Here is a 17,372-nt window from a genome sequence, read left to right on the forward strand (position 1 = left end):
TGTGGTTACATGGAAGCGATGGTGTTTGTCCACGAAACTGGACGTTTGAGTGTTGTATACTTTATTTGATCCTGGTACTTGTGATTCAAAATTTCATAACAATTTCCTGCTACCCTTTATGATTTGATGTATGTAAGTAGAGTTTGCAGATAATGTAGTTCTATACTGAGCTATGAATTTATTTTTATAATGTAAATTTTTTTGTATTAAGAATCATTCCAAGTGACAGAAAATTTGGGAAATCAAAGTATTAACATTTATAAAACCATTCTGTTGTTTATAACATATTCTGGCCATGACTTTCAAAAGCACTGATTTCTAGGGGGAGAGGGTATCAAAGAAAGACCTTGACTAAAGAAAGCTCTTTCAAGTGGGAAGGGCATCATAGAGACTGGATCTTGAGGAGGGAAAGTCAGGAGATGCCTTCCTACTCAGCTGCATAGCTCCTGAAGCTAACAACCCGCAGAGTTATAAATGTCGGTGGATTGCCTTCACATTGGCCTTGCAATCATCTGCCTCACTGAGCACCATTACATTTCATGGTGGACATTCTAAGGTGTGACACAGTGTACTCTGCTGTCAGGAGGCTTTCCGGGGAGAAGCGTCTTGCCAAGGATTTCTTGCACTCCCAGCCACCCGACTGGTTTAGTCTGAAATTTCAGTATTCCAGGGTAGTATGAGAAAGGCCCTATCTGGTAACAAAGAAAACATAAGAAAGATGGCTAAGGGAACAAAGGGACAAGGCTTTAATTTTGTTCTTCATCCACAGATTGCCTTCAAAATAAAGTGTCTAAGCCTGGCAGTCCAGGTCGCTTTAAACTGGCTCCACCCTGCCCACCCGCCTCATGCTGCACCTGTCACTGCGTGGGACCCTGCTCCAGGCAGGGGCACCTCGCTGCCCCTTGAGCTCATTTTATCCCGCCTGGCTCTGCAGCATTTCTGACCATTCCTGCCCTGGCCGAGACTCACTGCTGCCCAGAGCAATCTCCCTTCTCTGCTTCTAGAGGGGAGAGGTTGTATGTTACCCGCCTTGTTTTGTCCACAGAGGTTAGCAGAGACTGATACAGACAAACCCTTTTTCTTTCTAATTTTAGATTCAGGAGCACATGTGCAGGTTTGTTAAATTTGCCTGACGCTGAGGTTTGAGTTTCTATTGATCCCCCCACCTGAATAGGGAACAGTACCCAATACACAGTTTTTCAACCATTACTCCCCTTCCTTCCTCCCCCTTTTTTGGAATCCCCTGTGTGATGTAGACAAATTGTTTACTTGTATAGCTGTAATTAACCTTATTATAGTTCAGCCTCAACCCTTTAGAGAGGAGGAAACTAAAGCCCATGAGACTTGCTTAAAGATACTGAACATATTTATTTTTTAAAGTGTTAAAGTGATTAAACAATGTTGACGTGAATGAAATAAAAAGCGTTAAGTTCCCCATCTTCATTCCCACTCCATAGAGCTGATCAGTATTTTTACTTGCAGACATTAGTGGAGCCCTAGAGAAAGAAACCTTTTCTCCCAAACAAGGCATTACTTTACAGGACTTGTTTTGTTCACTTACTATTTCACGTCAGCACATGCAGATGACTTAAATTCAAATAGAGAAAAGCCTTAAGCATGTTTTTTTTCTGCACTAAAGAGGCCCTGCAGGTGGCTGTGGGCAACCTATGCAGTGGCTTCGAGCAAACGAACGTAATTAGTAATTAAGCAAAGCGGGCATCCAGGACATCAATTTCATCTTCCTGGCACTTTAGTAAGGGCCTGGCCTCTCGGGGAGCGACACTCCTCGCCCGGCTACTTTGTAAGAAGCATGGAGCGTGGAAAAGGGGCTGGGGTCAGCACTGGGGCCCTCTGCCAGGAAGAGAGACTGGCGGCCAGGACACGCGTCTCCCCAGGCTGAAATGGGGCACCCTCTCGCGGTCCTTCCCTCCCTTCCCGGGCTGGGTGGCCGGTCTTGGCTCTTCTGCGAGTCCCCGGCGGTTGCGGTCTCCCGGCACCCGCTGAGCAGCCTCGCTCGCCTTCCTCTCCCACCCGCCCCTCCGTGCTCTCCGCGGCTCCAGCTTCCTCGGTCTGGTGCCTGGTGAGTATTTCGGAAAATACCTGGCTCACAACCACCTCATTTCGCTCCCAGTGTCCCAGTGCGCCAGCGGACACACACCGGTAGGTGACTTCTCTAAGGTTGTGTCCCCAAGGCCTCCCTGGATTACAGCGCCCGCTGCTCCGTGTGACCCCGCGGGAGCCAGAATGCGCCCCGCCTCCCGGGCTGCAGGTCGCGCAGGGAGCGAGCGCCGCGCGGCAGAGCTGGGCTCCGAGCGGGATGCGCCCTCCTTTCCGCCTCAGAGCAGGCTGCCCGCCCGCGGAATGCCGCACGTCAGAGCGGCCTCGCAGGACCCGCAGACCAGCCCCGCCGGGCTGCCGCGGTGACTGTTCCGACGCCCCCGACCCCCCACCCCGAGGCGGCGGGAAGTGCCACCGGGCCTCCCGTGCAATCACTACGCCCTGGGACCCGGAAACCGTTTTCCGGTCTTTCGCTTTCGGCTGGCGCGGAGCCTGGAGGCCGCGGTGCAGCGTAGGCTGGGCCGGGCGCAGGAACAGCCCCGTGGCGCCCTCCCTGGCCGCCGCCCAGGCGGAAAACGTCGTTCCGGGGACCTGGCGACCCCGCAGCGGGGAGCGCGCCAGGTCCGTGCGGGGAAGGGGGCGGTGTGCGGCCGGCACCGCCTCGCACCACGCCCCCGCGGGCCCGCACTTGCCCAGAGTGGACCCCGCGGCCGCCAGCCAGGGCGATGGCGGGGCTCTGGCTGGGGCTTGTGTGGCAGAAGCTGCTGCTGTGGGGCGCGGCGAGTGCCGTGTCCCTGGCCGGCGCCAGTCTGGTCCTGAGCCTGCTGCAGAGGGTGGCGAACTACGCGCGGAAATGGCAGCAGATGCGACCCATCCCCACGGTGGCCCGCGCCTACCCACTGGTGGGCCACGCGCTGCTGATGAAGCGGGACGGGCGAGGTAAGGGCCGGCGCCCCTCCTGGAGCGTAACGGGGTCCACAACCCCATCCCCACCCTCCGATCGGCCAGGAACCCGCTGCTTGTGGCGCTGGCCGCAGGAGAGAGGAGCCTGTCACCCTTTGGAGAATGCACTCCCAGTTCTATTCGTTGCCCCTTGGCACCCGCCGACACTGCTAGTGCCCCATCCCAAAGTGAGCATTTTCTTTGTGTGTAGCACCAGATGCGATATTTCAAACCGCTGCCCTCGGTCTTTTCCCACCTCACCGCTGCTCAGCTCTCAAAGCCCTGCCTTTTCCTCCTGCCTTGGCTTGGGAAGCCTTAGCAACAGAAGCTCCCTGGGAGCACAAAGCGGTTTTAAACTGGCCAACACCTTAACGCTTAGAGCCGCCCTCCTCTTGCTGCCACTTTGGAAAATAAGAGACTAGAGATTAATTGGAGGCTTCCTCCCAGCATCACAGGACTTGACTGCTACTTCAGTTCCCGCTTGACCTTCATATTTTAGCCCTTTAAAGGAGGTTACATAATAACAATTAAGAGATGGCAGGGCCTTCAGGCAGACTTCTTTGGAGGGTTTCAAACGCCTTGTTTATTAAAGAGTGAATTTTTTAGTTAAAATCATGTTTTAAAACAGAGATAGACATTTTATTGATGGAAAAAAATCACGTTAAGTTAGAAAGCTCTCAGAAGTACCTGGTATTTACAGTCCCCCGTCAGGGAGGGCGAACTCGATCTCAGCGTTTTATTTTCATCAGGGATTAAATTGAGGTACCCAGAACTGAAAAGATTTGCCCAAAATGGCATATTTTGAAATTGGCCCAGACCAGAATCCAGTTTCCTCCGGGATTGTTAGTAATCGTTTTACAGGTTGAGCGTTAACTAACTACAAAGCTTGAAGGACTTTTTCTCATTTTCACTTGTTTTCTCTAATAAAAATAATGATGTCATTTCAACTTCACAAGATGAGGCCTCATGGAAGAGTGTTTACCAAAATATTAAAAATACTTTGACAGAAAAAAATCAAGCGAACTCTTTGCCAACCAAATATCATCATGAGTGATGTAACAAGTAATCCAACACAGATATGAAAATCACACTGGTAAAAATCATCTCAGTTAATTCTAAAAAGCAGAGCTAACCACCCCTTTTGTCCTAAGGCTTTATGGTATTAAAAAATAAATTGTACAAAAATATAGATTTTCCCCTATCCCTTACCCCTGGAAAGTAACATACTGAAGTCTCATCATATTCTTTTGGGGATTCCAGTAATTAAAATCTCTAGTGAATAAAGACCTGTTTCAAAACAACCTGTGAGCTGATTGGACTATTTAAAGTAATTCTCCTTGCGGTCACTTTCAGAGTGAAGACAATGGCGAATACTGTCTTTTACAAAGGGACTTTTTATTCCACCAACAAATTCTGGATTTTGGCATCAGGAAAACCACTGTTCAATTTCCAACACTATAATATCCAAGTTGTTTGAGAAATTATTTAAAACTCTTTAACTTAGAGGGTTTTTTTCTCCTTTACTTGTTAAAGTGACTATATTACAGAGTTACTTTAAGGATTACATTTATTGCATGCAAAGTTTCTAGATCACTGCCTGGAAGTTGGTTAGAGTAAGTTCTTTAGTTGTCAATCAAGCATTTATTAAGGTCCTGTTTTGTGCCCAGTGTTGACCTCAACAAAGTTGGGGATATCAGAATATTCTAAGATACACTCGTTGTTCTCAAGAATCTTATCTTTCACATAGAAGAGGTGTTGCCTTTCATTTTGTGGCTAATGTCCAAACGCTGGCCTCAGCCATTTCACCTTGAAGATTGCAGTTGGCTTCCAACTGGCTTCATGTCTGCCTTCCCCGGCTACTCCCAGCTGTTGGCCCTGCTGCCTTAGAACCACAGATGGAGACCTCCCTGTCCCCTCTGTCAGACCAGACCAGGGCAGGCAGTATATTTGCATGACGCAGGATGATTGACACTGATGATTTCACCCAGCTCCTTTCATAGCAATTTTGACAAATGCTTCATGTGAGAGACATTTGGAAGCAGCATAGTGTATGGTGAAGTCCTGGAGTCTCGGTACAAGCCAGGTTCCACTGTTTACTAGCTTTGTGATATTGGGCAGTCGTTAGAAAGAATGCCTGTTCTGGGACATCAAAACCTAACAATTATTATTCTCTAATAGCTAACATGCATTATATGTGTTTATTTGCTGTGGCAAATACTATTTTGAAAAAAACTTTAGACTTACAGAAAAGTTGCAATATTACAGACAGTTCACACATGCTCTCTACCTGGCTTCCTCTAATAGTAACACATTACAGAATTAGTACATTTATCAAAATGAGAAAACAAACATTTGTCCAATACTGGTCACAACTTTCTCATCTTGATTGAATTTAAAATTTGATGTTTTTCCCCAGAATTTTTTCAGCAGATCATTAAATACACAGAGGAATACCGCCACATGCCACTGCTGAAGCTCTGGGTGGGGCCAGTGCCCATGGTGGCCCTTTACAGTGCAGAAAATGTGGAGGTGGGTACGTGTGAATATGATCAGTATTGTACTGTGTATCTGACAGTGTAAGAATCTCATCAGAATCAATATAATGTGTCCTTATATTTCAACCATTTCAGTGCAAAAAACATTCCATTAAGTATTTTAGACTATATAGGTGCAATTTAATGCTTTCCAGGTTTGCCTGAATCCTGGGAGATTAACATTCTCCAGATATAAGTGCACAACTGCTATCAGGTCCCGTTATATTTATTCTTTTTTTGAAAGGATCTCGTTTTCTAGAAACATAAATAAATTATTCTGCAAGGCGAGCACTTGTTATCCACCAGACACTATTTTAAGACTTCAAAAATATATGACTAATAAAATATGTTTCCCTCAAGTTGCTCAGGGTCTCATATCAATGATAAACTTAGTCCAAAGTTAAACGACAATGCAAATTTGATATTTATGGGATAAATATTACAAACCCATGCTATTGAAATTAGTCCTCCAAAAAGTTGTAGTCCTTTTACTTGTTGAAAGGTCTGGGGAAATTATCTTGTAGTATGGTGAGAAAAGGATTTGGGTCAGGAAACAAAGATGGGGCAAACAGAGCTGCTCTTCATCGACCAAAATTAAAGACCGAATTTCCTAGGAAGTAGTGCCAGGACATGTCTTTCTAATTATGGTGAAAATGCTGGAGTTTCTCATGCTTCTCCAAAATCCTGGCTCAGAGAAGACAGCGAGAAGGGCAGACAGGATTTCCGCCGCTGTTGGCCTAGTGTTAATAGAAGTTGGTGTGGTGGATGCAGATGGAGATCTGTCCAGAGTAGGGGACTTGAGCAAGAAGCCTGGTGAGCACCCTGTGCTCAGTCCTAGACCCCATCCCTCCTCCCACTTCACGTGGACTCTGGGTGATCCGATCATACTCACGGCTTCCATTGCTGCCTCTATGCTGGGGACACGCAAAACAGGCATCTCCAGCTCAGGCCTTATCTTGGCTGTCTCATTTGCTTTCAGACCACAGCAACCTGAATGCCTCAAAGTTAACATCACCTGAAAAGACACCCATGATTTCCGTCTCCCCAGATGCGCTCACCCTCCAGATTCACCTCCTCCCCACCTCACTGTCCCCCTCCCCCCATTAAATAACTCCACTTGGTTCCTGGTTTATGGCGGGAACCAGAGAATCATCTGGGACATCTTTCTTTCCCCAAACTCCATTGAGTCCCCAAAACTGAATGCCAGTTTTATGTTCAAAACTCTCATTGAATGTCTTTGAGGCACAGGACTGAAAATGAACCACGGAGAAAATAAATGTTGTGAGTGTCCTAAAAACTAGCTGTATTCTAGCCAGTATTCCTATAATTACAGGAAGGTTGTTTGATGTCTGTATGTCTCTAAAGTATGTTTTTCTCTTCCTAAGGTAATTTTAACTAGTTCAAAGCAAATTGACAAATCCTCTATGTACAAGTTTTTGGAACCATGGCTTGGCCTAGGACTTCTTACAAGGTACGCCAGTGTACCTTCGTAAAGCTGTCTATAGAAATGGTTACTTCTACGTGCAACTTGTTATTTCAAGAATTAACATAGGGTAGCTTTTTCTGTAGCAGGACTGTGCTCTCAGAAAGGAGGAGAAAGGCTGGAAAGGAAGGTCCAGCTGGCAGCTGGCCTTTGCCCGCCAAGAGGCCAAGAGTCCAGGTGAACAGTTATCTTCAGCCGTGGTATTCAATAGTGACTGTCGCCAGTGTTCAGGAAGACTCAGGAGGTCCTGATGGATGGGAGTGGACGGGATGGAGGACACAGTAAAGCAAAGGAGTGTCTGGAGCAGGGAAATCTTGAAAATCCAATAAAAAAGATGGTCAGTCCCAGAAAAGTACAGTGAGCTGGTATCTAGAAACATGGCTCCATCCTCTGAGAGAGGGCCCCACAGAGCAAGGCAGGAGCCTAGTAGGGACTTTGGAGAACTGGAGAGGGGAGAGATCAAGGTGGAACCACGGAGCCTGAGGATCATCTGAGGACCGAAGTATTGATGGAAGGAGAAACAAATTTATTATTAGAAACTCGGAACTAAGAAATTGAGAAAAATTCTTAAATTTTTCAATTTTATGAATGCTATTTTAAACATCGATATTATAGAACAATGTCCAAAATAGTCATATTTTGTAACTATAGATGAATATTTTATAGATATGTGTATATCTTTGCCATTCTGCCAAAAGCATTTGAGAACCTGTAGATGAAGCTGTTTCAGGAGAATTTTGTTGACTTGCTATATTTGTGCTTTCCTCATTTTGGGTGTTACTTTTCTCTTGCTCTCTCTTCTGTATATATATTTTTTGTAACCACATATTTTATTTCTAGTACTGGAAACAAATGGCGCTCCAGGAGAAAGATGTTAACGCCCACTTTCCATTTTACCATTCTGGAAGATTTCTTAGATATCATGAATGAACAAGCAAATATATTGGTTAAGAAACTGGAAAAACACGTTAACCAAGAAGCATTTAACTGCTTTTTTTACATCACTCTTTGTGCCTTAGATATCATCTGTGGTGAGTCTCATCGATCTGTTTCTAAATTTATGGCATAAAGAGAAAATGGCCCAAACAGGAAATCACACTCCACCGGGAAGGCAAATGGGGGGACGGGAACGGGTGACGGGCTCTTCAGCGCGGTTCTACTGCCGCGTTGGACTTCTGAGGAGCAGCAGCCATGCCCAGGGCTGTGAGTGGGGCAGGCACGGAGCAACTGCCCAGGGAGGCGAAGGGAGGGAAGAACAGGAACAGGGAGTAGAAGTGGACCGTACAAGAGAAGAGGGTAAAGGGAGGAAGAAGAATTCTGAAATATACAAGGACAAAGCAGGATGTACGTCTTTAGTGTCTGCCGCTGCAAAATAAACACGAGATAACTAACGTGCGTGAATTGAATGGTTGCTTCTCACCCGTATTTTATAGAAACAGCTATGGGGAATAATATTGGTGCTCAAAGTAATGATGATTCCGAGTATGTCCGTGCAGTTTATAGGTAAATGGAGTCCTTTCAGTTATTTTAAAAATTATTATTGATTTAGGCTTTAAAAATTATTGCTAACAATTTCTGTGTTGTATCTTTTTATGGTTTCAAAATTAAACATTAAACTAGAAGTTAACCTCATCATGTTAGCATGTGTTTAAGCAGTAAAGGTTATGTAAATTATGGCACATCTAGATTATGCAGTAATTTAAAATGATTATTCTCTAACATTGAGATTACATTATATTGTACATAATGATGCTTACATTATGATGCTGAGAAAAGAAAGATACAAACAGTTTTCTGTACCATGATAATTGTTATATTTAAAAATTATTCATAGAAAAACACTAGCAGATACTATAACAAAATGTTAGCAGTGGTTCTCATTGCCTCGTGTATGTGTTTCTCGTTCTTGTGCTTTCCTTTTGTTGTTATTCTTCTTCCCATATTTTCTGCACGAAGTAGTATTGTTTTAGTCATCGAAACAGTCAATTTTACTCTAAAATTGCTTGAAATTATTCACCTGTTAAGAGGCAGGGCAAGGACTTGATGAAGTACAGAGAAGTGCATTGAGCTGAGTATATTTAAGTCTCCTGCTCATTTCACTTCATTTTAACCAATATTTATTAAGCATCTGTGATCTTCCAATCACTGCACAGGGTACTGACTGGTTTTGTAGTAGTACACAAAACAGAATAACACAGGAGGCAGGCATCGGACAAAGAAATTCATGAATTGTAATAATTGCTCAGGAAGAAAAGATCAAATTGATATCAGAGAGCAAAACAAGAAAGTGTCCTACAGAGTGAGAGGCCAGGAAAGGTCTTTCTGAAGAACCGGCACCTAAGCTGGTCCTGCAGGAGATCACATAGGGGTCTTTCTGCTCTGTGACTGGACATGAAAGGGAGGTGCTGGGACAGCCAAGTGACAGATGGGTACTTAGAGAGCCCTCGCTTGTAGAAGAGGGCAGCCAGTTGTCTTCTGTCACTCCAGAGGAGTGGTCAAACCAATGATGGACCTTAAAAAGAGGCCGGTTTCATCTCAACCCCTGGTGCAGAGGCCCTAGGCAGAGTGGGAAACTCGCCCTGGAGAAACAGAAGCAGAGACCAAATGGGTATCTAGTAAGGATGTTTTATAATGAATTCTTCATTCCTTTAAAGAACCCATTATTTTCTGAGACTTCATGGAATGTGTAATAGCCCATGTCTTCACTGTTGAGCATAAAACATGGGGCTCTTAGTAGCCTCTAAGACAATCATCGTCATTCCCACGATTGCCTTCATCAAGGCCAGGTACCAAAGAAGTGCTCAAGAAATACACATTTCTGATACAACAACTGATGTATTTTTATCCCACTTATAGAATGAGTGAGATGATATTTCAAAGAATAAAGATGCCCTGGCTTTGGCTTGATCTCTGTTACCGTATGTTTAAAGAAGGATGGGAACACAAAAAGAGCCTTAAGATCCTACATACTTTTACCAACAATGTAAGTCCCTGACTTCTAAAATTGTGGTAAAATAGACGTAACATAAAATTTCCCTTTATAACCATTTTAACTGTACAGTTTGGTGGTATTAAGTGCATTCACGATGTTGTGCAGCCGTCCCCACCGTTCATTTCCAGAACTTTTGGTAAGTCCAAGATGTTGATGTTTTGTTAACATACCCGGTGTAGGACTATGGAGCCTATGTCTCAGAAAATAAAAGTTGAATAATAATAGAAAAAAAGTTTTAGTATAAAAAAACTATACTTAAATTATATATTATACTTAAGTATAATATGTAATTATGTAGTCAACAAATATGAAGTACTCGCTAAGTGCTAACCACCATACCAAATGTCGGAAATGTAGTCATGAGTAGGACGTGTATATGGTCCGTACCTGAAAGGAAGTTATTCTAGTAGGAGAGGTGATCTATCAGCACATAATTACAACATGTGATATGAGCTATGAACACTTATTAACAAACAGGGTGCTGTGTAAAAGAATAAAGGAACAAAGATCTGTGCATAGGAGTTTTCTGGAAAATGTTTGGATTCCGCAGTCATTTTCAAAGGCAGAGGGCATTGATGTTAGTATCTTAACATGGAAAACATTAAAATTAACTAGATATTAGTATTCTGTTTCCAAGTCAAAAATAACCAGAAGATAGTGATGTTGTTTTGAATATAGGATGTCAATCTTTGTGTTAATAATGTGTTTTGAAAAAGCAAGATTTAATTGAAAATATACATCAAATTATAATTTCAGTGTATTGAAAAAACTGCCTGTTTAAATATGTCCTTTCTTTGCTGTAAATTTTGGTTAAAATTTATTGGAATTATGTCCCTGTGGTGAAGTACATCCTACCCCCAAGAGAGCAAATGATGAATAAATCAGTAGATGTTCCATGAATGCGATGTTGGCTGAGCTGGCCACAGTGGAGTGTGATCACCTGGTTATAGGAGAATAACCAGCAGGTTATATTTCACAATTATATTTTTCCTTAAATTTTGTGCATTAATATTTAATAGCAATAATTAAATGAATTCCAGACTGAATGGACAATTTTATTCGTTGAATAAACATTGAGAATTGCCTACTAAGGCCTGGGCTCTAGGAATTCCACCAAGAATAATAAAAGACATGGTGTTTTGCCCTCAAATTGCTTAGAATCTATTCAGGCCACTTAGTAGCAGGTTTGGTCAATTACCTGGTAGGAAAAGAAGGTTGAAATGTACAACCAAATTAAGTGTATTGGCCTTCATTCTTTTATCCATCCAAGAAATATCTAGTGAGTATTTGTTAAATGCCAAGCAGTGCTCTAGAGGTTGGAAATGTATCAATGAAAAAAGACATGCACAAGCATGGCCGAGTTTGAGTTGGAAGAGAAAGATGCTAAATAATAAGTATAATATCACATATAATAATAAGTATAATAGAAGTATCACATAATGTCAGGTGGAAAAGGAAATGGAGAAAAATAAAGCAGTGTTAGGAAGCGTCGCAGTCCTAGGGACAGGGGTGGCAGGGATGAGGGAGATCTCTCTGATCCTGTGACATTGAGCAGAGATCTGGAAGAAGGGAGGGGGCAGCCATGCAGGCCTCTGAGGAAAGCATTTCAGGCAGCAGGAATCGCAAGCATAGAGGGTGAATTCACTAATCTACTTGCTGTTTCTTTTCTCTCCTACAACATGTAATTAAGTCTGTAATTAGACTATTGTATAATGATTGCATTCACTCTACCACTTGAACTTTTTCTCGTTAGCGTGATCAAATCTCTAGGGTACTGTCTAGTAGACTAGGATTCTATTCTTGTGTTGGAAAGGCTGCAAAAATAGCACGTGAAAATTAGGGATTTGCGTGACATTAAATTTGTTTTTAAAAGTTTCACCAGATAATCCCTGAAATATTAATGAGGCTTACTGTACTTTCACAAGAGCCTATATTGTTGAAATGTTGAACTAGAAAGGCTTAGAAAAATAAATGAAAGAAACTAGCATATTTTATAAGAAAATGTGTTACTAGGGTGCGTCCAAGTCCAAACAGAAGCATGTGATTATCATTCAAATCATACAGGTCATCGCTGAACGGGCCAATGAAATGAACGCAGATGAAGACTGTAGAGGTGATGGCAGGGGCTCCGCTCTCTCCAAAAATAAACGCAGGGCCTTTCTTGACTTGCTTTTAAGTGTGACTGATGACGAAGGGAACAGGCTAAGTCATGAAGATATTCGAGAAGAAGTTGACACCTTCATGTTTGAGGTATTGTATATTGTTATGTTCGGATATCATTAAACAAATTTCAGTTATTGTTAGAATCTTTAGCATTATTTTTTAAAACTTAATCAAATTTTAAAGTAGTTTACTATAACTAAGGAAGATTCATTATATTTTAAGTAGAAATTACAAAAATTAAGAAAATGATTAAGTACCAGCTCAACTTCCTTCTTCAGAAAACGATTTTGACTAGTGCTGGGCACAGCAGTAGACACATTTGTTTTTCCTCAAGAAAACCGAAGATTTGTCAGTTTTCCCAAGCAGAAGAGCAGCCAGAGATTGCTCTCAGTTCTCCACATGGCTTCAGGCTTCCTTCTAACCTTCCAGACGCGCAAGTCCACTGCCTCACCACCTCCTTTCTGAGGTTCCAGCAGATGGGCACTTAGCTACTGCCATGAGCTGCTCTACCTAAAGAGGACAGTAAGAGCCCTCCAACAGAGAATCAGCCAGTTCATGATTCTAAAGAGATCTCTGATCTCAAATTTATACATATATATGTGAAGTACCTTTTACGAAGATAGCCTAAATATTAAATACTACAAAGAGGGACCTTCTCTATATGTGGATTGCAAAATAAATAAAACATGGTTTTTAGAAGCCATGTAGTAATATCCTCCACATGGAGCAGAGTGAAAGGCATCTGAGTTTTTAATGGCTCTGCCTGCCACCCACGTGTGAGCTGCTCTGCGGCAGCCTCTGGCGGCAGTGCCAGTGCTCCTGCACTCTGGTGTAAGGCTCCACGACACGGTAGAAGGCTGTGTGAAGGGTCTTTCGATCCGAGTCCCAGTTCAGGCTCTGTGCTGATTAGCCAAATAAGACAGTTCTGATCATTCCAGAGTTCTGTCACAATTTTCCTATGTGTAAAGCGAGAGATGGACTACATTGATGGTTTTAAACTTTTTTAAGCAGGAAACTTTACTGAAAATAAATCTTAAGCAGAAGATGGACATCTAAATTAGCTGAAAAGTAGAGAGGCGCTAAGTGTGTGGGCTCTAAGACCAAATCCCAGCTAACATGCTGGAGCCACGACCTCAAGCACCTCACCTAGCGGTTCGGGCCTGAATATTCTTATTTTAATAGCACAAACCTCATGAATAGTTATGATGATTAGATTAGTAAAGGTGCTCTGAGAATCGTGATTGGCCCATAAGTATGCAGCACATACCGGGTGTTATTATTTGATGTTGGAGTAGAGAGATCTCACATCTTCACCTTGCCCATGTACACACACACACACACACACGTGCATACACTCATGTAAACCCATTCACAAACACACATGCACACACCTACACACACACACACATATGCTCATGCACATACACATGCACAGACACATGTATATACCCACATACACACATTCACATATACACAAACACATACACACCTACATACACTCATGCACATACATACATGCACACACATACAGGCACACACATACACAAACGTGTATATCCACATGCACACACACGTGCATACACACTCACACAAATATACACACACACCCAGATACTCATGCACATACACACACATGCACAGACATATATACCCACATGCACACATGCATGCATACACATGCACACACCACCCCCCACAGAGGCACACATTCATGTACATTTATGCAAAAATCACACTTACAAAAACACGTACACACCTACATACACACATGTGCATATACACATACACATACATAGATGCACATATATACACACATGCACACACAAAAGCACACAGCTATATACACTCGTGTACATAAGCACAAATGCACACATAAATACATGTACATATCCACGCACACATTGATATATGCGCACACCCCCATACACACGTGCACACACACATCCATCTCCTACCAGGAACCTCTCAATCTCACGTAAACAACCAGAACCAGACTAATGATTTTTCTTCCAACTCTAACATTCCTTGACATTCTAATTCTTTTCTTCTTTGCATTGAAAGGGAGGCATACCAGGTGTGAGTGTGATACTGTGGCCTCTTCCACAGGCCGGTGCAGGCTGTAACTGCCCAGGTTCCAGCTGTGAGCTAAAAGTGGGCGTCCTCCCCTGCTCCACCTGTGTGCCTCGGCGCTTTACGTTTGCCTTATCATGCTTTCTGCGGATGGCAGACCAAATGAAATCGGAAGTTCAGCAGACTCCTCTTATTCATTTGGATCAGGCTTCCGCTCATAAATTCAAGGAAAGCTATTAAAATTGTTTAGCCAGAATGCTTCCTTCCGTACTTAGTAGACAACTGAGCACAACGGGCCAGAGCTCATCTGGAGTTCCGAGTAGGTTTTGTAACGGCAAGTGCTAGGAAAATGCAGAGGCGCCGACCTCAGGACCTGTAGGCTGTGCCTTTTAAGGACTGCAGAATAAGCCCCAAGAAATTCATTTTAGGAGCTGTTTTATAAAACAAGTACTTTGAATATTTCTGCACAGAGAATGAAATATTACAAAAATCACTCGTGCCACATAGGAAAAATGGAAAAGTGAGATCTTTTATAGAGGAAATAATTTTTCTTTTTGTCCTCAAAGTTTCACTCAGAGAGGTAGATTACTGTTACTGATTTTCCAGATATATTTTTTTTCTGAAGAACTCACCACTTTTGCACATGGAAATGTGCTAGGGATATGAGGAGGTAGATAAGAGGTCACGGCCTGAAATATCAAATGGGTGGGGGAGAAGGTTGCGCGAGACGTTACACTAGCGTAAGAGGTGGCGGCGGAGACGTTACGCTGGCGTAAAAGATGGCGCTGGAGACGTTACGCTGGCGTAAGAGGTGGCGCTGGAGACGTTACGCTGGCGTAAGAGGTGTTGCTGGAGACGTTACGCTGGCGTAAGAGGTGGCGGTGGAGACGATACGCTGGCGTTAAGAGGTGGCGGTGGAGACGTTAGCTGGGGTAAGAGGTGGCGGTGGAGACGTACGCTGGGGTAAGAGGTGGCGGTGGAGACGATACGCTGGGGTAAGAGGTGGCGGTGGAGACGATACGCTGGGGTAAGAGGTGGCGGTGGAGACGATACGCTGGGGTAAGAGGTGGCGGTGGAGACGATACGCTGGGGTAAGAGGTGGCGGTGGAGACGATACGCTGGGGTAAGAGGTGGCGGTGGAGACGTTACGCTGGGGTAAGAGGTGGCGGTGGAGACGTTACGCTGGGGTAAGAGGTGGCGGTGGAGACGATACGCTGGGGTAAGAGGTGGAGGTGGAGCGTCCTTACTGCACAGGGTGTGGAGGGAATGGCATGGGCTCAGCTGGCTTTGTCATCAGACACGCCGCAGGCTCAGTTTCTGCCTCTGCCTCCCACTAAGCTGTTTAGCACAGGAGAAGTTAGTTAACCACATCTTTGGCCTCAGTTTTTAATCTCTGAATTGTAAATAACAGTAATGAGTCTTTCATGGAGTTTTTGTGCAGATTAATTCAGTTTCTGCAAAGTGCTTAGTATTTTGCCTAAAACTCAGCAAGTATGAAATGAGGTTGTTGTCAATTTTTAATGCAGAGGATATGACTTAGAACCACACCTCTACCCCCGGTGCCTGTCATCAACAGGTGAGGCCCACCTGACAGATGGGGGAAGGCAGAGAAGTACAGCCCTGACAAGCAGGCTCGTGAAAATCAGACTTCGTTCTATTCACAAAGGCCCAGCTCACCTAGTGCCCATGGAACGCCACCTTTATTAACACAGCACAGGCATGTCCCACCAGCGTGCAACACCGTGCGGCATGGAACTGCCATCTCTAAGCATGAACCTCCGCTTTTCAGGGCTTGTTTTCTTTGTTTATCACCGAGGCAAGGTGCTGCACAGAATTCATTTCTTATGTCCTGCAGTCACAGTGCAGTCATCAAATCCAGAGACAATTCGAAAGAGGTTTCTGGTCACTCCTAATCATCGCAGCATAACTCTGCTTTTTAAGCTATTGTTTTCTCCATTTGTAGGGGCACGACACAACTGCAGCTGCAATAAACTGGTCCTTATACCTGTTGGGTTCCAACCCAGAAGTCCAGAAAAAAGTGGATCAGGAATTGGATGACGTGTTTGGTATGTTTGGCCCCTTCACTGGTTCTATTGTGGTACTAAGTCCCCTGCAGAGATGTCACTGTGTTGTAAACAGTGCAATGAGCAGGAAGGCTCCCCCGCGGGGTCCTTTCCAGTACCATCCCCTTTGCAAGGCCTCGCCCATTCACTCACAGGCCTCTGCCAGTCGCCTGGCAAGTGACTACTGGGCCGGATGCTGGGGTGCACCGATGTGTGCTGCCGTCCTCAAGGTTAGATGCTGGGGTGCACTGATGCACGCTGCTGTCCTCAGGGGTCTCACTGCTTCCCAGGCGAAACAGAAGCTTTGAGTCATGGGTTGTGCATTTGAGTGAAGAAGGTGCTATTTGGGAGAAAGGAGGAGCTGGTGAAACTATTCAGAAGGGTACAGGAAAGCTGTTTCACGGATTGCCTCTCACCACAAAGGAGAGAAAAAGTGGATTAAGCTACCAGGAGATACATTTCTATTATACAGCAAGCAACCCGGAGGAAAAGTCCTGACAGTAGGATGTCTAGGGTCCCAGACTTGCCCTTTTGCTCCCTGCCATCCCTGCCATCTTGGCTTTTGTCCTCATGATTGGCGTTCCAAGCATCACGTTCATCTTCAAGGCAGGAAGACGGGAGGTGGGGGTACCGGGTGTGTTGGTATCCTGTGGCTGCTGCTGTGACAAATCCACAGACGGGGAGGTTCACAGCAGCGACTTCTGTTCCCTCACAGTTCTGGACACCCGAGTCAAAGATCAGTGTCATTGAGCCCACATCACCATGTGGGCAGGGCTGTGCCCCACTGGGAAAATATCCATTCCTCACCTCTTCAGCTTCCAGTGGCCGCCAGCATTTCTTGGCTGACAGCTGCATCGCTGCCATCTCTGCCAGTCTCTGCATCACCTTCTCTTTTCTCTGGGTGTGTGTGTGTGCATGCGCGCGCATACGTGTGTGATGTGTATGTGCGTGTGTGTGCTTGTGTGTCTCTCGCAAGCATACTTGTGACATACTTGTGATGGCGTTCAGGGCCCACCTGGATAATCTACCCACTGTAAGATCTTCAATTTAATCAAATCTGCCAAGAG

At 44.4% G+C, this 17,372-nt stretch overlaps 1 protein-coding gene and 1 pseudogene across 1 annotated transcript; one reads left to right on the top strand and one right to left on the bottom strand.

Annotated features, from left to right (window-relative positions):
- Positions 1 to 1,339: 1,339 nt before the first annotated feature.
- On the bottom strand, positions 1,340 to 2,414 carry LOC105740070 (annotated as a pseudogene).
- On the top strand, positions 2,410 to 17,129 carry LOC100602871 (cytochrome P450 4V2). Its single transcript, XM_003271511.3, has 9 exons — positions 2,410 to 2,997; positions 5,417 to 5,529; positions 6,920 to 7,005; positions 7,858 to 8,048; positions 8,451 to 8,520; positions 9,874 to 10,000; positions 12,074 to 12,259; positions 16,206 to 16,308; positions 17,021 to 17,129. Exons 1-9 carry the CDS (start codon positions 2,784 to 2,786, stop codon positions 17,053 to 17,055), a joined length of 1,125 nt encoding a protein of 374 aa, XP_003271559.2. The 5' UTR covers positions 2,410 to 2,783; the 3' UTR covers positions 17,056 to 17,129.
- Positions 17,130 to 17,372: the final 243 nt, after the last annotated feature.

The sequence above is a fragment of the Nomascus leucogenys genome, chromosome 7b (assembly GCF_006542625.1).
Source record: "Nomascus leucogenys isolate Asia chromosome 7b, Asia_NLE_v1, whole genome shotgun sequence".
In the NCBI taxonomy this organism is placed as follows: Eukaryota; Metazoa; Chordata; class Mammalia; order Primates; family Hylobatidae; genus Nomascus; species Nomascus leucogenys.